The sequence below is a fragment of the Nothoprocta perdicaria genome, unplaced genomic scaffold, assembly GCF_003342845.1.
Source record: "Nothoprocta perdicaria isolate Ctin4 unplaced genomic scaffold, notPer1 scaffold_10, whole genome shotgun sequence".
NCBI lineage: Eukaryota > Metazoa > Chordata > Aves > Tinamiformes > Tinamidae > Nothoprocta > Nothoprocta perdicaria.
The window spans coordinates 2254543-2280852 of record NW_020454094.1 but is presented as its reverse complement, the minus strand read 5'-3'; the positions used below and the strand labels follow the sequence as shown (position 1 = coordinate 2280852).

The following is a 26310-nucleotide window of genomic DNA, read 5'->3' as shown; positions in this document are numbered from 1 at the left end:
TCCTCCTCCTACATGACAGGACAGCTCTCCTATCTGAGAGGACACCACCACAGCCTCCAATTTGCTCTTCCCAATAAGCTCTAACCAGGGTGGAGAGGAAGCCTATAGAAATTGAGTGTCCTGCCCCTTAATTAGGGTTAGGCTCGTTAGGAATAAAATACAGATATGCAGTATGACCTTCTCTAGTAATTATTCCAGGGGTGTGCACAATATGTGCATACAAGCACTAACCCCATAGCGGTGCTACCAAGGGTGACGTTGGCATGTGAGCATCTCCATGCGCTCTTCCCCACAAGCACATCCCATGGAGTAGGAAATACCAGAGCTGCTCTCCGTGTCCCAGCACTTGGGCTCATCAGCGATTTAACAAAGTCCTCCTGTGCTCCCCTGCCAGCTGGTAACAGAGAAATATAAATTAGTAGAGCTGGGATAATGGGGYAGAGGTGACTGAATGAGTTAAAAGTAGACTTTGTGTGTGCTGAGTGTAAAGAGAAAAAAAAAAAACACTCTAAAGCAAGTCTTAGGTTTCTCCATGGTCTTTCCTATCCCACTGCCATTTACTTTGTAATGTAAGACTAGAGAAAGTGTGTTTGAAATGGTAATTGGGGGGTACCTAATGCCCATGCTCCTGTGTTAAGTCCAGAGTTCTTCAAGGATGGAAGCTCCCAGATGTCCTTGATTGCTCTACTGCCCATAAAAATATGGGCTTTGATTATGATACAAGATGATCTTAGTTACTTATTCTATTTATCAGAAAACTTTTTTATAGGTGCTTATATCTCTACTATCTGTATTCCAGCTAAGTGAGAAAACAGAGCTCAGCAGTGGAACRTGTTCTTGTATTTGTTATGTCAAGACATACAGTGAAGTGGTACATGATTCTAAAGCAAGAGTAGACTCATTAGCTATAATAATGTTCAGCAGACTAAAGTGTAAATTAGGAAATGAATTTGTTCTTTTGTAATCAGTTTTCACAGTGAAATGCACATTAGTTTTACTTGCCTATTCTAACATACTGCTACTGCGGTTATATAAGTATATATTTGTTATAAGTACAGCAGAGGAATATTTAAATGTTAGATAAAAAGTTGTTTAACTGACCATTATTATATTTTTAAATGGTGACTACTGAATGTAAGGCCTAGATAATCTCAGTGTCCCTCGCAAGGTTTCTGAGGAGGCTCTTGATTTGCTCCAKGACACCTTGGTGCTGCCAATCAGCAATATCTTGTGGCCTGAATTGCAAGAACAAGCCGCAATTTTCACAATGATGTCGCAGTCACGGAAAAAGCTTCTTTTCCTGTGGCTTTACGTTTGACTCTAAAGCATTTCTGAAAGATTAATTCACAACCACCTGGTGAAAATTATTCTCAGGTTTGTGGTCTTATGTCTGAAGACTCTTTTTTTCCCCATCAAAATGACAGCAAGCCACACATTAAGATGCTATTATCCCATTAAAAGGGATGCTGTGGAAAAAAACCTCTCTCCAATCAAGCAAAGATGAGAACTCAGGCTCTTCTCTCAGTGGTAGTGAGATACACTCAGAAACCTAATTGGGATGACTTGAACACTAACTTCAATTGCAGGGATTTCTCCTTCGGAGCAATAAAGCAGGAGCGTCCAATAATGGAAAAGAAACCTATTACCTACTCTGCTGCAACATTAAGACCACAAAATTAAGCACAAATTCTCCTAACAGAGGATGCAGCAGCATTMATTTGGTGCACTTGGTACACTGTGCACAGGTTATGGAACAAATGCATTATGCATTAAACTACGTGCTAAATGGGATGAACCTGCAATACACGTGATGAGTTAGCAGTTAGTGTCTGCTGAGGCTGTTGAATGTTTTTGCTTAGGATATCCTTGAAAGCAGGATGTATTGAAAGGCCAGAGAGGAAGGTTCTGCTACAAGGTGCAGGTCTTTGAAGGCGCCAACCACTCCTTGCCAAGAACAACAGCCATCTTGGCAAGCAGCAAGGGAACCTGCGTATGGATTACAGATTATGGATTTATATGTGAAGGAGAAGGTGATCAGAAGTTGCCAGCATGGATTCACCAAGGCAAAGTCATGTCTGATGAACAGCCTTCTATGACAGGCTGTTGGCTGGATGGATGATGGGAGAGCCGTGGATGTTGTCTACCTTGACTTCAGCAAGGCTTTTGACACCGTCTCCCATAACATCCTCATGGGAAAGCTCTGAAGTGTGGACTGGATGGGTGGACAGTGAGGTGGATTAAGAATTGGCTGGATCAGCTCAGAGGGTGGTGATAAATGGGGCCGAATCTGGATAAACAGCTATCTATCTGGATATACATCCTGAGTATTGGGTGCAGTTTTGGACAAGAAGGATGTGGAGCTTCTAGAGATGATCCAGCGGAGAGCGGCAAAGATGAGGAAGGGACTGGAACATCTCTCAWATGAGGAAAGACTAAATGAGTTGAGCCTGTTTAGCCTGGAGAAGGTTGTGAGGGGATCTAATCAATACATACAAGTACTTGAAGGGTGAATGTAGGGAGGAAAGGACCAAACTCTTCTTGGTGCTGGCTTGTGACAGGACAAGGGGCAGTGGGTCCAAGTTGAAACCCAGGTAGTTCCATCTGCATGTGAGGAAGAACTACTTTGCTGTGAGGTAACAGAGCCCTGGCACAGGCTGCCCAGGGAGGCTGGGGAGTCTCCTTCTCTAGAGATCTCCAAAACCCAACTGGATGCCACCCTGTGCCATGTGCTCTGGGTGTCTCTGCTTCAGCAGGGGGTTAGATGGGATGATCTCCAGAGGACCCTTTCACCCTTAACCATTCTGTGATCCTGTTATTTAAACACCTTATTCACGGGACATATTCAGAACCCAGCCATTGTTTTCTCCCGGTGCCAGACCCACCTCCACTTTTCAGGCCCGCTGCTGGTCTCGGTGCGAGGAGCAGGTGGCTCCCCGGTGACACGGGGAGTATTTGGGCAAAGGCCCCAACCCCAGTAGAGCAGAGGAGCGAACAGTTGGGTCGGGTCCGTCACCCACCTCCCTGCCCGCCAAGCGCCTCAGCAGCACCGCTGAGGTAACTCAAGCGCCGATTGGCTGTCACAGCCAACAGCCCCTCTGATTGGCCTCGACCTTAAAAGCCGCCCCCCCATCCCGTGGCCATTGGTTCTATCTTCGGGCAATCACATTCCCGCGTTTCGATTGGCCGCGGGTGCGCCCGGCACCCCGCCTSGCGGCCGCCGCCTCCCCGCCGCCGCCGCGGGGAGCCAGGCCTGGGCCCCGCTCTGAGCTCGTTCCGCCTCCCACCGCTGCCGCCTCCGCGGGCTGCGCCTGCCCGCGGCGGGGCCTCCCGGCCGCCCCCATGGAGTTCTCCTGCCAGGCGCTGAGAAGCACCCGCCAGGCGCGGGAGGCGGTGAGAGCCGGCGGCTGCGCTTCCCCGTTGCCATGGAGACCGCCGGGGCCCGCTGTGCGCGTGCGCGGCGCTCAGTGCGCAGGCGCGGGGGGGGGGGGTGACGGTGTCATGGCGGCGGGGGTTGCGGAGGGGAGGGGAGGGAGGTGCCCTTGGATCTCGCTTCTTAAGGGGCCTCTCCTGGCCCCTTTTCYCTCCTCCTGTGCAGTGCCTGTCTCGTCCCGCCCGCAGCCCCTCTACCCTTCCCTGTCCGGCCCCATGGAGTGGTCACACTCGGCAGCGCGTTAGGCGGGGAGGCAGAAATACCCGTTCCCGTCTCCCCGAGGCGCCTTTTGCTTCAATAATGGCTATTTTGCACTGCCGTGCCCGCATCCGGGCGTCGGTCGGGGCTCCAGGGAGCCCCTTTGCGTAGGAACCCAGAAGCTTTAGTCCTTGGCTGCGCTTATTGGGCTGTTAAGTTATCTCCACCTGCTGGACGGTTTCAGCYGTGGTAAGGTACGGGTTAGCAGGTCAAACTCCAGCTATCCCGTGCGGAAAGAAAAGCACTGTTCCCAGCAAAGGTTCTCTATTTTTTTTTTTCCAGTGTTTTACGTGCTCAGACAGATCTGTGTCCCTGCTGTGCCCGAGTAGGGTGCCCTTCCTTGCACGGGGTATTGGTGTAGGTTCCTGCCGGGAGGTGTTTCTGGGCAGCAGGCAATGTCTGCATTCTCSGTGAGCAGCTCCTAGGGACACCCTGGCAGGGGAGGCTCCGTGAGGGCCTCCTTGAGCCCTCCGGAGGATTTCGGATCCCGACCGCTGGGAATGGTGCTCCAGAGCAGGCACTTGACCTGGCTTTAATGTGTGAATGAGAAACAGGGCTCCTAGGGCTGGGAAGAGAGGAGAAAAGGGAATAGGGTTTTGTGACCCTCAGGTAACTAATGAGAGTTTGAGTGGCTCTGCTCCTTGGGCTGTTTTTGACTATTAAATGCAGAAACCCATCTGGAAGTAAGACCTGGAATCTGGGAATTCTTTTCCTGTAAGTGATGTTGCTCATTTTTGCCKGGTTTGTTTCATAAACTGATCTCTCTGCAGGGTTCGAGAGAATAGATGTGTAGGTTAAATTTTCCAGCTTGCACACTAAGCAGAGGGAGTTCAAATTCTGAAGATGTCCAGGAATTTGGAGCCTGTTTTGGGTTAAGCAAAGGCTTAACCAGCACAGGAACAACTGAACAAAGCAGCACAGGAACAACTGAACAAAGCCAACGGGATCATTATTCTTAATTCTTGTTCTGAGGTCTCGTATTTTCTAGGTATTTAATATCCTAGGTATTTAATTTCTGTTTTTTGAATTCTAGTAATCCTGTAAGCAAGTTAAGCTGCTCCATGTTGCTTTTGTAGCAAAAGGRTTGCTGGAATTTCTGATTCCCAGTCTTGGTCTTATCTCTGTTGCAATTTTTCTTTTTTTTTTTTTCTTCCTCTCCATAGAATGGAGATTATTGTTTTTTCAACAATTTGGGGAAAAGTGTTTAAAAACAAAATCCAGCAGCAACAACACCAAAAACCACCCTGAAATAACGAGCACTTACATCCCAGTAGAATAATTCTSTTCTGATTCCAGCTATTTAGTGATGAGTGAAACATATGAACATTTATTGATCATAGAAAGCTTTTAATTACCTGAGCTGAATTCAGATTTTGACCTGACAGAGAAAACACTCGCATACGTAAGTTTTCTATTAGACCAAGGTCCTCAGACTTACCAGGATTTTCATGTTTGAGGCAAGATGAGGGCTAAACTGAGTAGCTGAAAACAAAGGTGGAAAGGTGGGAGAGAGAAGAGCAAGTGTGTCACATCACAGTGATAATCTGTGCTCAGAGAAGGGACTTCACACTTTCCTTCTCCCGACTTCATCTTCCAGCTGGAAACAAATAGGGCATCCGAGATGCTGCTCTGCAACGTGGAGAGGATGGCAATGTAGAAGGAGGTATTTGAGGTGTAATCACATGAAAGCAGCACTTTGGGGGGGCTCTGTGGGGTTCTTAAGAGCTGTCTCTTGCTCCTTTCATCTGRCTTTGGTTCAGTTAGTTGCATTTGATTGAATTATGGCAGAGGSTTAGGATAGCAACATGCACCAGCGAGGGTAGGAAAACCTCAGAGGGAGAGAAAGGGCTCCCGGGATGTTTTCCCTTTGGATGCATCCAGCMCTCTGCCCTGATTTGCTGGTACATACACACATACATATGCCTCCCATTCTTGAGGATATTGAAGATTTCATATGTGAATCACTCTCTAAAAKCAGTATTGGTGTGAGCTGCGGTAGAACTTTGCTAATTCACACAAGTGAGTGTTAGAATAATTATTCACTTATAAAATCAGTGAACAAATYCAGCACCTTTATAATTGGTTTAGTAACCCACCGTATTTGTAGTAACTGTTGCTTTAGTTTGAATATCAGACTTGATTTCATTGCACCAAACTCCAAGTGTAAAAAGTATTTAGATTTTAAATGCCACACCTCTTGCATGCATCTCTGTTAGCGCCAGGACAGCTATAACTTCTGTGCTGAGCTTGCTGTATGTTTTTAATTGTGAAAACTATTAATTATCCCTCTTAAGAAGCTTTGCCAGCTCTATTGTTTGCTGCAGACTTGTGTAATCTGGAAGAGAGAAGAGACTAAAGAAGCGCTTTGCCTTTGTGCTGTGAAATTCTATTCAATCATAGCCAAGTAATACACGTTTTAAAAATTACCATTTCTCCTCCCTGCTTGTGTTTCTCAGAAAACATTGTCAGGAAGCCAAGCAAAAATTGAACCTCAGTCTTCTAAAAAGACTAGCAAAGCTGCATCTGGAAGCAGCAAAGGGCTATGGTGGGGAGGAAGAGAAGGGGGTGATCCGAGGTGATGGAAGGGATAAAAAGGGGTGAGGGGATGGTCCCCAGCTACTCTCGACGGCCTGATGCTCAGTGCCAGTGTGGCAGCCTGCTCTCCAGGAACACCACGCTTGCCAGTTGTCCTGGGACACTGAAGGAAAGAGAAAGGGCAATAGTTAAAGTGAGTTCTGCTGTCTGCTCTTCTTCCTGTGTCCTGTTCTCCTTCTCTGACAGCAAAATCATTTTACCCTCTATGGGGAGAGAAATCCTGCACGACTAGGAAAGGTAAATTTCCATCCGAGCACCGTGTTGCCTGCAGTGGCCCGTCACCGTTCTTAGATAAGTTTGGTCAGCTATGTTAGTCCTGTAGCTAGAACGAGACGTTTGTGCTAGTGACACTATGCTGTAGTGACAAGAAATGTGGAATGTGGCTGTTGGCTGCACTTCTTTTATTTTTGTTTGTTTTTACACCATTAAATGACAAGTTTATATGTCACAACATACAAACAGCTATTTTAGGCTGTGAGCTCGAGGCTTCAAAGTCAGGAACTACAAAAAAGTATGGTTTATAAAAGTATGGGTGCCCGTGCAGCTGCTATCCCTTTAGGCATGTGCATTTTGATACAGACTTTTATGTGGTTCTGGAACTGCCTGCTTGCCTCTTGTCCAAACTCTTCATCACGGATCCTGTTGGACTCCTGTCCTACTTGCTGCCCCAATTGAAAGTGAGGACGCACCAATTTCCAATGATAAAGTTGTCATTTGTAAACTTTTTAGATACAGTTTTAACTCTGTTCTTCCTTTATGCAATCATACATATCGATGCAGAAATACAGGGTCAAATAATAATGAAACATTGTGGGGTTAAATTAGTCTTTTAGGAGCACCATTAATTTGAAGGGATTGCCCACGAGACTAGGTTGATTTATAATGTAAATCTRTTTTAGTAAAAGGTACAGAAATAACGAAGTGAACAAGTGCAGTTAAAGATGCATGACTAATAGAATTTAAATGGCTGCAAAAAAGTAGTACATAGCACTCTGTTTTGTTAAGCTAGAAATAAATAAAATGCACTGTAAGTGTTGTAGTTAATTAGTTAAGCGCTCAAGTATTTAGCTTTTAAAACAAGATCACGCTTAAGTGCTTTAAGCTTTTATTAATTGCATGGACCCAAAAGTCCTCTATAGTAATTGAAAATTTAATTACATACTTTTTTTTTTTGTTTTAAGAATGGGAGCTTATTAAACTTTAAACACTCAAACATCTATGGAAATACCAGTGGCTATAAACAACATGCAATTCTAAGTACTAATTAAACAGGGAGAGTAAATCACTATAAGGCTAAACTAAATTTTAAGTAACTTTGTGTTGGTAAGTGCTTTTGGTTTTTTTGTGCAATGTAAGACTCACCCTTTCCTCTCTAAATACGGCTGAAGTCCCATGTAGTTCAGTACCTGTCTCTGCTTTGGCAGAAGGGCTGTTTGGTGGGAGTTTTTGGAGTGAGGAGAGTCCCTAGGGAATGGAGCTTGGGAACACAGAGCAGCGCGGGCAGCGAGCTGCTTAAGTGGGCAGCTGAGGTTGCTGGCAGCACTGACACTTGCAGAACACATGGGAATGTGGTCGAGGAAAGCTGGGAAAAACAGGGAGAGCAGCTTTGGGCTTGGGCGGGAAAGCCATGGTCCCTGCTCCAGTGAATCAGAGCTCTGACTTGATAGCAGTTACATTGGGAAAGTTCTTTAAGTTCTCTTTGATTTCTCTCTAAGATCTCTCTGATCAGACCAGAGACTGATATCTCCATCCTGGTTTTCAGATCTCATCTCAGCAAGCTGTTGTCAGTTGATTAACTGTTTTGATGGCTCAGTTAATTTTCTTTGGACAGATGTCTGCTTCTCCAAATTAACCATCAAAATTTGCATCCTTATTAATACAAAATAAAGATAGAATGGACTACTTAGCCTGAATTACTCCCTTATTTTAAAATGCTGCTCACTTGGTTGCCTTTTTGTGAGGTAAAGGTTCAATTTTGCCTCTACTCAATCAACACAACAAGACCATTAATGTGTAAAGGTTGAAGGGGATTGCACAGACAGTATTATCCTACACTGCTCAATGCAAGTCTATGCCTAAAAGAGTATTTGAGCTGCTGCTTCTCACTGTATGCCTGCCTAGATGAGGATTTCAAATGYCCCTAGGGGTAGCAGAAGGAACCTAGTGGGGTTAATGGCAAGAGAGGCACCAAAATGTAGATTCTTTTCAAGGAGTCTTCAAACACCTACCAGTTTATCACACGGAGGTGCTTCTCCCTCGTCAGCRCTCCTGTAAATACTCAAACATGAAATCTTCATGTGTCTGTTCTGTGCAGCAACCGCTGTGGCTTTGTGCTGTTTTTTGAATATTTAGAGGCAGCTGTGAGCTTGCCCTTTGGTATGCAGGCAGAGGCAGCAGAGAGGTTTCCCAGGAATAAATCAGCACAAGCAGTTGGATTTAAATGTGCAAGTGGCTTCCTCGGCAAGCAGTGACTCCAGCTTTGCTCTCACTCCTCAAACTCTGTTCTAGGTGACTAAAATTGCTCAGGAGAAATAGCAGGAGGATGGCAATTCACATTCATTTTTCCAAATACCAGTTTGCAAATATTGGAACAACAGGAGGGAGAGCTCCTTTCATCCCAGGGTGCTGGGTTCTTCTTGCAGCACCTCTCTGGAACTCATCTAGTTGATAAATATATATATATATTTAATAAGTATTTTTAATTCTTCAAGCACTCGTAATCTGTAAAATAATTTTTAGAAATCATCTTTGCAAATGATATTGCAGCTTCCTCAGCATAGGGTGACATAACGTTTATCAAGATAAAAAGCAGCAAAGATGAGAGGTGAGGAATAGTTTTTTCTCATCCTTTTCTCAGATGATTTACTTCTGTTCTCCAGAAAATCTAAAGGAAAATTGTAAGTCTTTTTTAACAAGCAAAACAGAAATAAAGTTTTAACTTTACGGCTATGAAGTTAAAAGCAAAGCCCAGCCCTTTCCTAACTGTGTCACTAGATGGCCCCACATCTGAACAAACAGCTAGGGGGAAAAAAGAAAAAAAAAGCCACACTAGGAGACTGTTTTCCATGTTCTGGCCAGTACTTTTTGCAGATTAGCAGACATGGGCAAGCATTAGTTTCCAAATAAAAGGTAGGTTGCTGGTGCTGCCTCAGAGGTGTGAATGTCAGGAGTTTGCTCTGTGGTATCATCTGCAGTGAGCAGGGAAAGTAGCAGACACCTGCAGACTGACAGGGGAAGCTGGTTTTACAGCACGTGCCACCACCCAGAACTTCCCTCTCTGCAATTTGCTGCAACGAAGCTGCATTTCCAGAGGAAGTCCTTATGGATACCAGCACTGGCAATAATTTATTTGTCTAAATGTAGCTTTGCTGTGCTCTTATCACTGRACCAAGCGCTAACACCTTTGGTCACCCAGATCTCTATGAAGAATCAATGAAACTGGTGCTGTGGTGGAATTTCTGCGTTATGGGCCTTGCTTACACTGTGCTTGTGCAAAATTAGGCAGGTCTGGCATTATCCAAAGCTAGGATTTCTTCAAGTGTTCTGTATTTGGCTTGCACTGATATATTGAGACACGTGAAATGGGAGATGCCCACAGTGCTGAGCTGGGCTCTGCACTGTAGTCATGCAGATCCCAGACCTTTTGGAGAAACAGTCGCAGTAAGGGAAATAACTTATTTTTCCAACCTCAAGGTAATTTTATTTCCTTTGGAAAAAGCTTTCTTCCCATCCAAGCCCCTGATAATGCATAAGAAAAACCACATGGAAAAACACTTCTGCTTATTAACAGTGTGTTGTTTTACAGTTCTGAGATGCTGCTGTCTTAACTTGTTTGTTTCCACAGGCTATATTTAGACGCTGTTTACAGCAATAAAGAGAATATTACATTTAATCTAAGACTTCTGTCTTAATCCACAGGAAGAGATGCGCACAGAAGCCCGTCGCAAAAACCTCCTCGTTCTGATTTTACATTATTTAACAGAGGAAGGGTACGTCTTTTAAATAATAGTGTCCTACAAATATTTGCTTCTCTGTAATATGTAATTTTGCCCTCTGCTGGGTGGATGTACAACCTGGCCTATTGGTTCTATGTGAGGGAGATTAAAAAGGWAAACTACTGTTAAATACTTTGACCATTTACTTTAATTCGTTTCAGTTTCTGGAACAAAATATGCTCTATCAGTTTAAAAATATATTTAAGCGCTCAGCAAAGGACTTTTAAATACAGTTTATGGCATTTGTAGTGAATAGATATGGACATCCATGAAGCAGTATGTACTTTTGGATGACGCTGCTTTTTCTCTCAAAAATCAGAGTAAGATACTGACTCTTGGGTTGTTGTTTCTTTTCTTTTTCCTTTTTTTTTTTTTTTTTAACTGACCAGGTATATTGATGCTGCAAATGCTTTGGAACAAACGACAAAATTAGGTAGGCGTGGCTTGCTTTGAAGTTTGTGACAACGTTGAGAGACAATCAATTTTGATGGAATATGAAAGCTATTACTTTGTAAAATTCCAAAAATATCCTAAGATTACCAAAAAGGTCCTAGACACTGGTATGTGCCTGTGTNTTTTTTTTTTTTTTTTTTTTTAACTGACCAGGTATATTGATGCTGCAAATGCTTTGGAACAAGAGACAAAATTAGGTTTACGTGGCTTTGAAGTTTGTGACAACGTTGATCTTGAGACAATTTTGATGGAATATGAAAGCTATTACTTTGTAAAATTCCAAAAATATCCTAAGATTACCAAAAAGGTCCTAGACACTGGTATGTGCCTGTGTTTCAAGAAAAAAACTTTTATTAGTATTATTATTATTTTCTCTCAAAGCTTAAAGTATGTATTTACCTGAAATACTTGCTGTGCTTCCCATGCATGTCTCTGTTTAGTGTTTGAAATCTCTTATGTTACAGAGGTGCATTTTTAGCACTTAGGACATAGGAATAAGAGACATGGGAATTTCAGCCTTTCTTTGTTTTTCTTCTAAACAAACAAGATGGTATTTTCCTGTTTTTAAATGTACTTTAGTATTGGAAAAATTCTATGTGATTGCAAAGTATGAAGGCTTATTTTTTTCCCCTCTAATGGAATAAGAATCAGAATAAGTCAGTTCTATTTCTGATTAAATTCTATTTCTGATTAAATATTTAGTTTAAAATACACCCTTGTGGAAAAGTTTACTGTGACCGAAGTTTCTGCAAGCAACAATAACAAGAAAAATTAAGTTTGATAACAGTGATTGCAGTGTAACCATTTTGCTGCCCTGCTCTGTTGAACATGATAGATGTACTAACATTGAGGCTGCTTTTTATATCCTAATTTGATAAGGGAAAAGTTATTAGCATTAAATAATTATTCTGTAAGGTATATGGAATTAGTCTGTTGTGCTTCATCTGATTTGTGGTAGGGCCCATTGTACTGTGAAAATGACATTTGTTTTCAAATATGAAGAGGGAAACCAAAGATTAAATGGATCAGAAGATTTACTAAGGTTGAACTTTGAAAACAGATCTCTCCAATATTGGTTCTGTTTTCAAAGCATTTTTGCAGGTTTGAATTGCTTATAATCGTGTTGATGCTGTCTATGCATGTTTCTGAAGGCATTAATAGGCGCTCAAAGACATTTTTAAAAGAAAAAAAAAGTCACGTTGTCCTTTTTTGTGTTCTTAACTATGTCAAGATTGTTACGTTAATACTAATATTAATTATGTTAATATTCTCAATGTTAATTTTGCCACAGCAGAAAATAAACAGCAACTGAGAGCTGGAAGAAAGCCAAGAAGGTAAGAGAAAGCATGGGGCATTTTCTGGGAAGAAAATTTTTCTCCAAGAGCAACATGCAATGTAGGGAAAATACAGGTGTGATACTGTGGGAATCCTGAACTTGGTTAAATCAGCCTGGAATCATGCTGATCACATAGAGTGTTTTCCTGTATCTTTTAGAAGAAAGTAAAGAACTTTTTAAAGAACTAAGTGGAGGTATATAGACAGTTTGCTAAAGTTTCTGTACTGTGGAATAAGGTAGGATGGAATGTTTGAAAAAGCAATGGTCTTTGCACTTCACTGTGGTTGAAATCAATCCTTTAAGCAAAACAAAGTTGCCCCCAAAACAATTTATCYGAAACTTGTGCTTTTTAATCTGTCAGTATTTTGAGTAAAACAAGAAGTTGTAAAAGCCTTTCAGGACATGATTTTTTGTGTTGTAGGGCGGCAAGTTCTTCCCAGATTCTTCCAAGGATCAATCACCAGACAGTGCAGCRACCGTTGTCAAAAACCTCACCTGGGAAGACAATGGAATTGAAATCGTCCACCAAGGAGAGCCCCAAACAGGTCTGGATGTGTTTTATCTTGACAATGTTACAGTTGCAATTAGTAGGGTTTTATTGTGAGTCTGATAGCCAGTGAGAGGATATAAGATGCACAGTTTGTGATTGTGAAATTAAACGGGTTTTACTGTTTGCATAATTTAAGTGTAACAGATGCAAGACTCCATTCAAGAATTCCTATTATCTGTCATGTGCTGAAATCAACAGGAGTCTTTAACTTGGTGAGTTTAAGGATTGATCCTTTAGTGCCAGAAAGCAGGAAAAACAAAGCAAGTAGTAAGTCTGATGTTAGTTGAAGCATCTTTACAGGGATAAAGTGTTTGAGCTTGGAGGAGTAATTTGGTTCAGTAATTTACAACTTTGTGAGTCTTTTTATAAAAAATGCTGAGAAAACTGCTTTCTTGCACTACCTTAAATTGTAGGGAGCAGGAACAGTAGGTTGGTGGGCAATAAGGTATTTTATTACAGCTTTTGAGGAACTGGGTGAGTGAGAGCCTCCTTTTTTTTAAGGTCTTTGCTCATTTTCTTTGTGGGACTGGTTCTCATGTTTGTTTGTTTTTAATATAGCTCTTGAACACTACAGCAGTAACTGCTTTGAAATGAAAGTCAGAGTAACTTACAGTCCTTAAGTGTCTCCTTATATCTGTCTAAGCAGATGCACTGTGCCTTGTGCTTGGCAGTCCTTTCCGCTGTATGTTGGTGCAGTTTCTTCTCACTGCGGAGCAAGATGCAGATTTCTACAACTCAGAGGGGGAGATCTGCAAATGAAATATCTGAATGTTGGGCTTTAGAGCTATGCTGTGAGCAGACAGGGAGACTGAAGTCCAGCAAACCCCACAACAGTGTTTGACAGGAGATTCCTGTTGCAGTTTCTGTGTATGAAACAGTTCATCTGGGCATATATAAAGAGATGGGGTGACACATATAATGGGATGATATCTGCAGCTCATCTACTCAATAACACATTTATTTTAAAATTGATTTCTCTTTAGAATAACGAGAGTGCAGTTCCTCCGGAGCAATCTGACTTTGGCTTAAGCATCTCATCAGTCAACAAAGCTGGAGCAGGGGAGGGCACTCACCCAAAAAGGGTTTGTAGAAACCTAATACGTGTTTTAAAAGAGGAATGTGTGTGTGGAGGGGGGGAAATCACAAATATATGTGAACTTTTTGTGTGTTTTTATATAAAATGTCACTGTATAATTAGCAGAAAGGTCAATGTTATCTGATGTGGGCAGTATTCGTGTCCTTAAGGTTCAGTGTTTATAATTAAAGTTGAAGATTGATCTCAGATTCTTGAATGAGGTCGTAAGAGATTTTGCAGTTAAGTTGTTAAGTGCTGCAGTTTTGCAGGTGAGCTGTGCATTCTTATGCCATTGCTGCCACTGATTCAGTTTTTGCCATGTTTAGAASTATACAGACAGGAAGGGAACAATGCCCAGAAACCATAAGCAAAATTTGGCCTAGTGCATTTTTAGAGGTAGAGCTACCATCCTGATATCACAGCTTTTCTCCAAAGGGCCAAGTAATTGACTTCCGTGGGATGATCCAAGATGCCATCAAAGTATCATCAAACGAGATAGCCTTGAGCAGCCTTAACTGTGATCCAGATCCATCAGTAAGTGTTTCTATTCATATTTTATCCAATTAGCACGATATCAATTACAGAGCCAAGAACAAGRTAAAATGACAAGCATTGTCTGGGTCCCCAAGTTCTAAAGAGGGCTTGGTTCCTGGCAGCTTGTTTCCTTTTCTAGTTGTTCTTGATCCTGCTCTGATATATTGACAGCTGTTTACTCTTTCAATATAGCAGTAGGCAACAAATAAAAGTTATACCTCTACAAGTCACAAACTACTCCATKTGAAGAAAGTCACAGAACTTTATGTAGGTGAAATTTTGGTTCCACCTATTTCAGTCTGTCAGCGTTCACCTCAGAGTCAGGACCACAGTGTGGAGGATTGGGATACACATTTCAGAGGTTTTGGGAATTGGGATAGACGTTTTAAGTGGATTATTGCTGATACAAGCCACAACTTCGAGGCCAGTGCTTCCAGCTTACTCGGTGCCAGGCTGAGTCTGTCTCTCTGGCCACTATTGCATTTGAAGAAAATTTCAAAAYGGAGCATGTGGCAATTTGATGACCCATATTTACATTTTTCAGCTTTAATCCACATTATTAAAATTTAGGACTACTTGCCAAGGAAGAGAGCTACTCATTGTAATGTTAATTCAGGCTCAGAATCTGTCATTTCTTCAGTGTAGCAAACTGATAAGATAAAAGTTTTTAAACCTCCCTTGGGAAAGAGGAGGTTAATGCAAATATGACTTATTTCAAAATACGTTGTGTATATACTTGTTATTCTTATATCCATAGCTTTGCAGCTTGAAAAGTTAGTATTATGATATATCAATTTTTTGAAATTATTTCACAATTTGTCTTCTCTTTAAAATAATTGAACTTTAACAAGTACTTATTTTTGTCTTTTAGGAGCGATTATTAAAACCCCTTAGTGCATTTATTGGCATGAGTGGCGAGATGAGAGAACTTGCAACAGTTGTAAGCAAAGTAAGGTTGGACCTCTGTTTCAGCCTTCCATTCACTTCAGTGCTTCTCTGTTTTATATTTATGATGAATATGTAAAACAGTGTTTTTCTTACTGCTATTTTACAGAAGAAAAAAAAAAAAACAATAGAGTTGCTTTAGCTTCTGTTAYGGAATGATTTTTAAATCTGTGTTAGTATGTTCCTAGTTGCTGTGCTAATTATCACACTATCACTTTAAATCGATAAAAATAAATAGCATGTGGTATTTATTTCATCATTTAATCTAATTTAATTTGGAAGCACTTACAGAAGCCCTTAGTATCATAAATCTGATTCATCTTAATTTGTTGTTAACAGGGAGGGAAAGTGTAATCTACTCTAGATAAATAATTTTTCTAATTGTATTAAATCAGATTTTCCCCTTGGATACAAGCACATAAATTTTCTTCAGTCTCTAGGAACTGCCATTTTTATTGAAGAGAAGAATTTATCCCAAGTATTTGTATTGAGGATATGATATTTTTTGCAGAACGYTTAGTCTCTGGAACACCAGGCCATGAAATACTACTAAGACACATGGAAAGATCCACAGAAGATTTGGAAAGTTCAATGAATTAAATGGAATAGAGTCAGTGCTTCAGAGCACAGACTAATTACCAACTATCTTTGGAAAGCAGAGAGAGGCATAAGGGGAAATATTTCTCCTGCTACASAGCTTCTTGCACCTTTCCCTGCAGTATATGTGATTTTTGCATAGAGTGAAGTAAACACAGAGCAATTTTTCACTGTTATTTATAACTTAAGTCGTAGATGCAGCCATCAGGCAAGCTGTTGAGCTGTAAGTTCAAACCAAAGTACTTTTTCACATGGTACGTGATTCAACTGTGGAACTCATTGCTACAATATGTGTGTGTCCAAAAAGAGGTCAGAGAGATTCCCTGAGGAGTGAACAACAAACAGTGGTTGGGCACAAAGGCTGCTTCTAGCTGCCAAAGTTGCACATTTCCAGAAGCTGGATGTGTAGAAATACCAATCTATCTCTGCCACTACTTATGCTTTTCCTTTCATCATCCAGCACTTGTCACTATCAGAGGCCAAATACTAAACCTGGTAGGTCTTAATATCACTGTAGCAGTTCATTTATTAGCTGGTCACTGTTGGACGTAGCCGATCTGGGCTGCATATATGTTTGACTTTAGGAAAATTAAAACTTGCATCACTTAACAGCACTGTTGCTTTGCAACCCAGGTGGACTCTTTTGCTTTGCCAGCAGTGGTTATCCTGGGGCATGAAAATACAGTTTTTGCTAACTGGATGCAATATGTTACAGGATATTTATCTCCATAATCTAAACGTGAAGTGGGATGATATTATTGGCCTGGATGCAGCCAAAAGACTAGTCAAGGAAGCTGTTGTTTATCCCATACGGGTAAGGTTTTGAATAGATTTGGGAAAATCACTGTTGGGCTGCCTAGCATTTTCTTTGTAAATGCAAAGTAAAGTTTCTTACAAAGTTTCTTTGTAAATGCATTCTTGCATTCTCACTGTTCCTGTGATTTTGGGGGCAGTTCCTCTTTGAATAACAGGGTTTTATTTGACCATGTCACACAGATTCTTCCATAGGAAAATAGCATTTCATATTAAAAGGGCAACTTTGGGTACTATTCTTAGCACTTTGGCAATATAAAAGACGGTGGATCTGTCCTATACCATTTCAGAGGGAAATTACTTACAGAAGAGATTAGCCAGTTGCATTTGAGGAAAAAAAAAGATTTCATCAGTTAAATATAGTATTTTTCTCAGTATTCAGATCATATTATATTGTTTTTATAAACTTTTTTACCTCTTTGGTTTTCTCAGGTTTTGTGAATGCATTAGGAGCAGTGGGTAGGGGGTTGGAATTCCTTGTAGTTCGTTACAGATGATGCATATAATCCCTGAATTACCTCTTTGCTTCCACAGTACCCACAACTCTTCACAGGCATTCTCTCTCCTTGGAAAGGATTATTGCTGTATGGGCCACCAGGTATGGAGAGCCTTGTACCATATCCATTAGTTTATCCCTAGTGGATATTTATGCTTTGCTTTACAAATAAATTCTTGGTGCTAATCAAATGTATTTAAGTATCACTAATAACGTATTCTGTATTTTGAAGTAAAAGGAGACAATTTGGATAATTATGTTTGTCTCTCATTGCTTAAATCTGTCCATTTGCCTTTCACACAAGATAAGGACTATTCCTACACCTGAATTTTCCAAAACATGTTCCTTATACTGGCCACTCAGCGGAGGGAGGATTTAATTCATATTTCTGTTGTTGTTCCACTTGAACCACGTTAATCTTGGCCTGACTTGATCTTTTAGAATGTGACTATATCTGACTCAAACTTGCCTTCTTAAGGAAAATGTCCTTGCCTTCCCTCAGCCTTTAGGGATTGTCTTGGAAATGGGAAGGAGCCTCTGTCCTTTGTGCTAGTTGGTTTTCCATGTCAGCAGGGCTTCCTGGCTCCCTCTGCTCCACGTGGATGCAAGGAATAAAGCTCTGCCACAGCACTGAGGTGGCTGAGGGGCCAAGCTGAGGCAGGCTGCAAAGGCTGCTACTGCAGTCAGCTCCGTTTGCTCCTGTGAATGCTTGGATGGACTTTCCACAGAAGGACTCTGACCATCCTGGAAAGACTTTACCAATTTATTCTCCTCTTGAGACATTTGCACTGTATTTCTCTGGAGAGGGAATTTCTTCAACGTTGTTGTTTGTAGGTACCGGAAAAACCTTGCTTGCTAAGGCTGTGGCCACGGAATGCAATACAACCTTTTTCAACATATCAGCATCCACGATTGTCAGCAAGTGGAGAGGCGATTCAGAAAAACTTGTCCGGGTAAGAATGATCTTTAACATACTTTAACAATATCATTTAAAATTCTCACTGAAAGAACTAGAGTTTTCAGATGAAATAAACATAGAATTTTTAAACGGGTGTTTCTCCAATACTCATTTTTTCCCTCTCAGACAAAGCAYGTGATTCTGTTTTGTATCCATCTTTTAAAACTGGAGTCACATYGTTTTGCAGAAGTATCATGCTGGATTCTTGCATTAGAATTTCAGTTCTGTAACACAGGTTGAAGCAGATACCCCAAAGCCAGCAAAGATTTTTGACCCACTGGTAAGGGACCGGCAAGCAGAATGCCTAAATAAAATGGCACTTGTTTAGTGACCCCTCTGAAATGCTTCATGTCCTTTCTGCAAGGTTTGGCTCTTAGGCTCCCTGTGAAAATGCATCTGTTGTGTAAGTTTCCAAATTCACAGCTATTCATAATCTGCAGGATGTGGAATTGCTAAAGAATTCCCTCGTCATAAAGATCTTACAGTCAACAGAGCCAATAATGCTCTTTTAAGGTGGGTAATCATCTGAGAAGTAGGTAAATGCATATATAGGCCTATAGACTGGCAAGCAGTGCATGTAATTCAGCTGTCTCACAGGCAGAAGTCCAGGTCTTTTAGTCTTCCTTTACACTCATCGGTTAGGATGYACTTCAGAGGGATACAGAGATACAGAGCAATCATGATGGATTGCACTTGGCAAATGGCAGCACCAGCATTGTTGGTATTTTAAATGTCCTTCCAAATTCAGGCAGTGCTTGCAACGTAATTTTTCTTAGTGTGTCTCTTGTCCTGTAAAATGCACATTTTTCTTCTAGCAGAAGATGCATTGATCTTCCTGGCATCTGTCTCAGGAACTTCCTAGCAGTTTCCCTGCTGTCAGAAGGGATGSAGTGAGCTGCTTTGTGGCACAGCGCAGACCTGAGGGTTTTGTGAACATGTTGCAGCGTTTGCGTTGATGTTGAACCTGTGCTATTTCCTCCTGAGTTGTATTTTTGGCAGAATCCAGAAATGAAATAGGATTGTGACTATGGGCAGCTCTAAGAAATATTCCATGRAGAGTCGTATGATGAAATTACATGAGTCTGGAGCGTAGGGTCTTCTGCAGCTGTGTGAAGCATACATTGGTTTTGTGCTCATTTAGAAGAATTCCTCATGCTTTTTTTCTCAATTCTTAGCTGCATGAGAGTAAATTTATATTTTAAATTTGTGATTAAAATTATAAGCCGCAAACTGTCAATGTCTGTTAGTGATAGGARGTGTACAAACAAAATTGCTATCATGGCACCCACTTGTTGTTTCAGCTGCCACCTTGGAAAAGCTACTCGCGTGGCAAGTTTATTATATCAGGCAGCTACTTAATTACAACTTGTGCTGCCTCCAGCAGTGCTAATTACAAGCASCAGTCATGGATTCCTTGGGACTCAAGGCAAACAGTGTAAACCCTGGGCTCCATATACAAAGCAGAGAGAAAACATACAGACCTTTGAAACTCTTTAAGTGTCAGATTAAAAGTGCTTGGTTAATAGATGCTTTCAGTGATATTTGTCTAGAAAGTCAAAGGGCACCACACTGAGGAACAATTAGCTGTGTATTCTTATTAATAAAACTCCTTTTGTGTTTACAGCAAAAATAGATAAAACTTTTTTCTTTTTGAAAGACCCAGATTTTGTGTCAGCTTAGTATTCCATTTTTAATCTAACCCTGATTATTTCAACAGTTTACATTTGTTTTGTTTTACATTTGTTTTCACCAGCCAAAAAAAAAMCCCTTCTTAATTCTTATCAAGAGAATCAGTCCATTTTCTTCTTTCATTATGTTTCAGTGATTTTTTTTCCTCAAATCCTTATTTAAAAAAGCTACAAATGGAGCAACAATAACAGAAGAAAGGGGTTTAATCTCCGATAACAATTTAGAAGTTCCCAGAATCCTCTGATGGATCATTTTCTTCTATCCCATTATTCTCAGGGTACTCTGATAGGATTTAGACAGAAAGATTTACATATAGAGACAGGATTATGGGCCTGGCTTCTTTATCTCTCCTTTATAAACCTTTCTGAATCTGAGAGGATTCAGGGACCCTCGGCCAACCCTGAGCCTTTTCCCAGCGTATATCCCTTTTTGTCCTAGAAGTTCTGCAATGTGGGTGTTGTTATTTATCTTTTGTGTCACTGGCCCTTAATGCCTTTTTTTCCCCTGTGTGTATGTCAGCTTTCTTGCTGATCTTTTCTCTTGCTTTTGCTCCCTGGCAGGTGCTGTTCGAGCTYGCCCGCTACCACGCTCCCTCCACGATTTTCTTGGATGAGCTGGAGTCAGTYATGAGTCAAAGAGGCGCCGGGGCTGGGTAACTGATGAGATCCATTCCTAGGGAATCAGGGAATTGTTCCCCCTTACACTGAGTTTTTTCAGGAGTGGGTTTGCTCACRTGTTGGTAAATCACAGAGCATACCTGCTAGAATCAAATCTGAGCCAAACTGTTAGAACGTGCCAGGGCCCCCAAAGACTAGTCCTTTTTATCAGCAGTATGATTCTTGTGAGCAATTATGATAATTTTCATGACTTTTAAGCAATTTTTCTTTTGTTGTCAGCTTTAGGAGCAGAGTAATGCAGCATTGTCAGCCTGCTGGCTCTGACAGTACCGTTTCATAGCAGCACTGCCTGCACCGCAGGGACTTATAAAGGGAGACGTGGTTGGTCCTTCATTCACAGCGGATGGGATCAGTAGAGGAGAAATCACATGAACCAGGTTATATGAAGGTTAACAGGTTATACCATGGAAATAGTGGGCCTGGCAAGCTATATAACCTACACTGGGGTATTTTAAAGTTGTATATTGGRACAGAAAGTAAAGGCAGTGGGGAAAATGGAGATGGCTCGTTAGAGGTGAGGGAGAACTTTGCGATGCTTTGGGCAGAGCGGGGCATCCCAGGGTAAGATGTGCAGTGAAATCCCATTTTCATTTAACAGGACAAATGTTGCTGGTGCTGTCAGAACTTGCAGGAGTGGGAGAATATTATTATTATTATTGCCATCCATGGTGTAGATGGTTGATGGTTTAGAAAAGAGATTGGAAAGACTGAGCGTGGGGAAGCAGCAGGAAAAGCATATAGAAGTTGGTATATCCCTTGGGTGCTCCTAACAGTGAAGTTTATCTGTTGTAAATTAAAGACTCAGAGATATATAAATAGAATAGGCCATATAGTAAATGTGCAACATGTAATACTTGAAATTTAATAGCCATGAATTAGGGGCTAAATTTTGCCTTTATATGTCTTTCTAAAGCTCTCATTAACCTCACTAGATGATCTATTTTCAGCATGGTTTGTAGCTCAGACTGTAGGGTAGTATATTGTGTCATTATTAAGCATTGATGGAGGAGGCATCCRTAGCTGCCTTTGTAGAAAATACCTTAAACCTGAACTCTAGTTTTTGCCATCTGAGGCCATGGTGTCTTTTTCTGGATTCAGTTCCGCAGGGTACCAAGAATCCCGCATCAGAGACCTGAAATTCAAACAAGTTTCCTGCAAAATTGATTTTCTGGATCAGGGCCAAAATTCTTAGTGATTTACTATTCTTTAGTAATTGCTTAGTAATTTACAAAGTCCTTAAGTTCTGTTTTTTTCCCTTGCGGAATGATCCTTTTCGTGCTGTTTCAAGAACTCTGCCCTATTTCCCRCTTTGTTGAAATACCGCTTATTTTTCTGTTTGCTTCTGATAAAGCATTTTGTGATATATTGAATGCCAGCAGTACATGTCTCTCCATGTCACCACTTGAAATTCCCTCAGAAAAGTGCAAATAACTGCCCTGGATAGGTAGATGTCTTAATTGCTTAATGCCAACTGTCACGTTCCAAAAAGTCTCCTACATCAATCAGTGTTTTCCAGTAAACATCAACTCTGCATAAAGATTAATATGAAGCAAAACCACCCTAAGCATATATTTTCTTTGGGTTCAGTAATAGTGAACTCTCCTCACTTTAATGCCCCGCAAAGAGTCCATTTAAGTAATCATTACAAAGCTTGATTCCTAATGCTTGCCTGTCAGCTAATGGGGCTTAATCATGCCCTGAACTGGGACAAAACTGCGACGAGGGCTCAGTTGCTGTGAATGACACYGTATAAATAAAGATGATTATTTTAATGCCCTGAACAAATAACGTTTCTCTGCATCTTGGTAGGGGTGAACACGAAGGAAGTCGGCGGATGAAAACAGAATTACTGGTGCAGATGGATGGCTTGGCCCGATCTGATGATCTTGTATTTGTTTTAGCAGCTTCCAATCTGCCGTGGTAAGAGATCCACAGAGTACATTTTGAATACATTTGCTTGAGCTTCTAAGCACAGATAAAGATTTTATTTAGAATTTTGCAGGGAAAAAAAACAAAAAGCCTTGATATTTGGTTAAAGCATTTAAAGATTAATTTGGGGCTTTTACTTTTAAACTCTGTGATTCTTGCCATTTGTGCCACATGACAGTAATCCACAGTAAATTCAACATATGCTCGTGCTACTAGCTGCTAATATTTAGAATGGAATACTTTCATAGCCAAGTTATTTACTAYGTTTAAGCTAAGAAGGGTTTCAGCTTGGAGCTATAAGGTGCTTAAAACATCTAGGACTTAGGATACTCCATAAATAGGAAGGAGGGATTTTTATCAGTATCAAACGTGACTTTTAAAGATGGGGACATTTTTTTTTTCCAGTTTGTTTAATGTAATTTAGAATGCAAGTGGTTGATAATGGGAGCTGAAATACTTCATGTTTTGGTGCTAAAAGACACCTGGCTGGATCCAACTGCAGTGCAAAATCTACCCTATTTTGTGTTACAATCTGTATGTGAAAATGGTGAGAAACAAGGAGCAACTGGGAGTGTGAAGAGTTAACTTTGGAGGAGAATTAACACCTTAATAGCCCGTTCTTCTCTGGTTCATCAGCAATACCCTAGTAAATGGTTAYGTTGTTAGGAGGTCACTGGTGTGTTGGAAGGAGAGGAGCAGTGCCCAGCTCCCTGCCCCTGTAGCTGAGCCGCAGCGTGGGGCTGCAGGGGTCACTTGTCCCTGGAGCATCCAGGTTTTCCTGGGCACGCTGCTTTGAAAGGAAAAATGGGCACAAAGGAGAGCTCCGAGAGCAGCTGGTTCATGGAAAGTCCTGTCTGGAATTGCCGAACACCCTTTGGAATGTCTCGCACGCTGGATTTCGGAGTGTTTTGCTATTCTAAAGTGCTGCTTTCTGCAAAATTGCCTGCTTGAAATGCCAAAGAAAGAAGACGTCGCTCTTCTAATGTAGATGCAAAATGACAAGACTTCCATTTCAGGGGAACTGCTCCTATGGAAAGCCAGAGATCGTGTTGGGATGGGGGTGGAGCCGAGCTATTGCCAGAAACCCGCTCCCACTGGACAGCTTCCACTTTCGGGAATTTTCCAATGTTTTTCATGGGGCTGCTTGGATTTCGCCCTCTCCTCAGCAAATCCTGCGAGCGTCACCACCAGATGGTTGGGCAGAACGTGCCCAGCACAGAAAATGATGCTCTAGAAACGTGCCTGAGTACGTGCTTGGAAAGCCACCGAAATCCGCGAGGCTCCCGCTCAGCTCCCGTGATTCACAGCCAGGGGGAACCCGGGAATATCCACGTTGCCTCTGGAGGTGTCAGCGGGGCTTGAACTGCCACCTGATGATCTCCAGTCCATGTTTGCTGTATATTTGTCTATGTAGTAGACCACACCATCTTGTACCGTATTTTATATGCATACATTTTAAAAAATCAGAAATAATTACACATTTATGCAGCTAAATTTATGAAATACCTAGTGCCTGAGTGCCCTGAAGGCTGTGGCTTCAGGTCAGCCCCTGTGTTCTTTCAGACATTGGTGTTAAGATAGATTTTAAGAGATTGGTTTAATTGGATATTTATTGATGATCCAAAAAAACCCAAACCCCACAAAACACAACCCAGAAGAGGGCCAAGCTGCTTTCAGGTGGATGAAGAGAAGCCTAAAAAAGCTCTTTTTGCTGCACTGCAACCACTGATGTTGCTTCTTTGCTTGTTTTATTCTGGATATTATTGCCATTTAAGCTTGCATTTGATCAGTAACAAAACGATTGTGGCAAACAACCTGAACACCCTTAGATAACTGTTTTCCTCCTTAGCCAACAAGCAGGGCCCTGTGACCTCTCTCAGTAAATGGAGGTAATTTCTGCGTAAGGGCAGACTGATGGACAGAACAGCTCCCAGCCAACAACGCTGCTTAGCCCTCAGTTTCCCTGCTTGCATTTTTTTGCAAATAATTTTGGATTCAGTTTTGTTACCATTAGATACAAACAACAGCAGAGCACTTGGGAGAAAAACAGATTAAAATGCATGGTTTGGAGATGAATATGAAAGATTTTGAAGGCAAAACTTACTTTATCAGTGCCGGTATTGCCCGAGATCCTGGTTCCCGTTTCTCCAGCCTGTCCATCTTTCACGTGATCCCTTTGACTGGATGCTCCCCTTTGTGGCTTTATTTCATTGCTTGCATTTCAAGATGATGGTAACTTGTGTCTTTAGTGCTGCCAACACGGCGAGCGCGGATAGGCGGGACAGCGAATCCTTCCTTTCCCGACCAGCCGGGGAGCCACCGGGGCTGGGAGGCTGAGGTGTCTCCTGCGCGTTGTCCCGCAGGGAGCTGGACCCGGCCATGCTGCGGCGCCTGGAGAAGCGCATCCTGGTGGGCCTGCCGAGCGGGGAGGCGCGACAGGCCATGATCCGGCACTGGCTGCCGCCGCTGAGCGCCGGCCGCGCGGAGCTGCGCGCAGAGCTGGACTACGCGCTGCTGGGCCAGGTGAGCGCGGCCCCCGCGCCGAGTCCGGCCCCAGGCCCCATCCCGGGATCCGCCTGCATTCCATTCCTCCAAAGGGGCTCACCCGCGCGGGCTGCTCGCCCTGGTTCGTGGTCCCGGAGACAGTTCTGCTCCGATGCTGTTTTGTAAAGGTTAGAAAAGAAATGTGTTTGTTTTATTATCAGGCAACTTAGGAAGTGGATTTGGGTGAGTTTTATTATGAAAAATTGCCCCYAAGAAAGAAAATGCCCAATATTTTGCTAGTTATTGCAACATACCTTGCGCATTCGGATCAAGAAAAGCAACGTAGTGCTTCGTGCATACTTTATATGTAGATACGCATAAATATGTATGCGTGTGTGTATACTTTAATGCATATGGGTATTTTAGAAGGGAGTGAAATTTGCAAATGTATTTATAGAAATCCATCTAAAAATATATACACTTGGGAATTTGATTCCCATGTGACTTGCAAGGCTGAGCTGTGCTGTGTGCTCTGCCCCTGCCACAGGAAACCGAGGGCTACTCGGGCTCCGACATCAGACTGGTCTGCAAGGAAGCGGCCATGAGGCCAGTGAGGAAAATATTCAGTGCTCTGGAAAATCATCAAGCAGGTACCGCAGAGAACCCCATGTGGGAAATGCTGAGCCACGCTGGGAACCCTTGGAATTGTAGTGGTAGCCCCAGCAGGTGGAGCTCTGTTATCTGCTTGGAAAAGTTTTAAATGGGATATTTAAGAAAAAAAAAAAAAATCTTAAAAATGAGCATTTTTCTTTTTTTACTGTCACTATCTGCGCAAGCAAAATTTTTTGTCTTCCTCTACTAGGTCAGTTGTTTCTGTGTATTATCTCTTGCATTAGGTATTTTCAGTAGTAATTACACTATTTAACGAGTCGCCCTCTCTTCAGAGAACAGCACCTTACCCACGATCCGCTTGGACACGATCACAACAGCGGATTTCCTGGACGTGATCGCCCACACCAAGCCCTCGGCCAAGAACCTGAGCCAGAAGTACACGGCCTGGCAGAGAGAGTTCGAGTCCGTTTGAAAAGAACAAACTGCCCAAACACCAAGAACTTTCCAGACTTTGGCCATCCCAAGCGGCACCTCCGGAGGACGGAGTGGTGAGGGAGAGGGAAGTGCTGCTGTTTTAAGGAAGGAGAACCCCATGGGAAGTGCACGGAGGAAATCTGCTCTTGGAGTTGTAATGGGGTAATTTAGTTGTTACTTTTTACAGGGCCTTCTCACTCACCCTTCTAAAATATTCTTTGTAGAAGTAACCCAATGGCAGAATAATGCTGCTATATAATGAACAATCCAGCATTACTGTTATGATAAAGATTTATAAACTGACTTTTCCAGTCTTTATTTGTTACAGCTGTTTTCAGGCTTGGGGAAGAAAGACTGGAGTAGGAAACTAGTTATGAAGCTGGATATTTAGTCCCATTCTTCCACTCYGA

The 26310-nt window shown here is 42.0% G+C and overlaps 1 protein-coding gene across 1 annotated transcript; it reads left to right on the top strand.

Annotated features, from left to right (window-relative positions):
* The first annotated feature begins 3328 nt into the window (after nt 1–3328).
* KATNAL2 (katanin catalytic subunit A1 like 2) lies at nt 3329–26284 on the top strand. The gene is made up of 16 exons (XM_026039393.1): nt 3329–3390; nt 10202–10272; nt 10885–11051; nt 12023–12065; nt 12489–12612; nt 13601–13699; nt 14128–14226; nt 15098–15175; nt 16484–16582; nt 17116–17179; nt 17912–18030; nt 20285–20376; nt 22211–22321; nt 24694–24853; nt 25362–25464; nt 25759–26284. Exons 1-16 carry the CDS (start codon nt 3340–3342, stop codon nt 25896–25898), a joined length of 1620 nt encoding a protein of 539 aa, XP_025895178.1. The 5' UTR covers nt 3329–3339; the 3' UTR covers nt 25899–26284.
* Nucleotides 26285–26310: the final 26 nt, after the last annotated feature.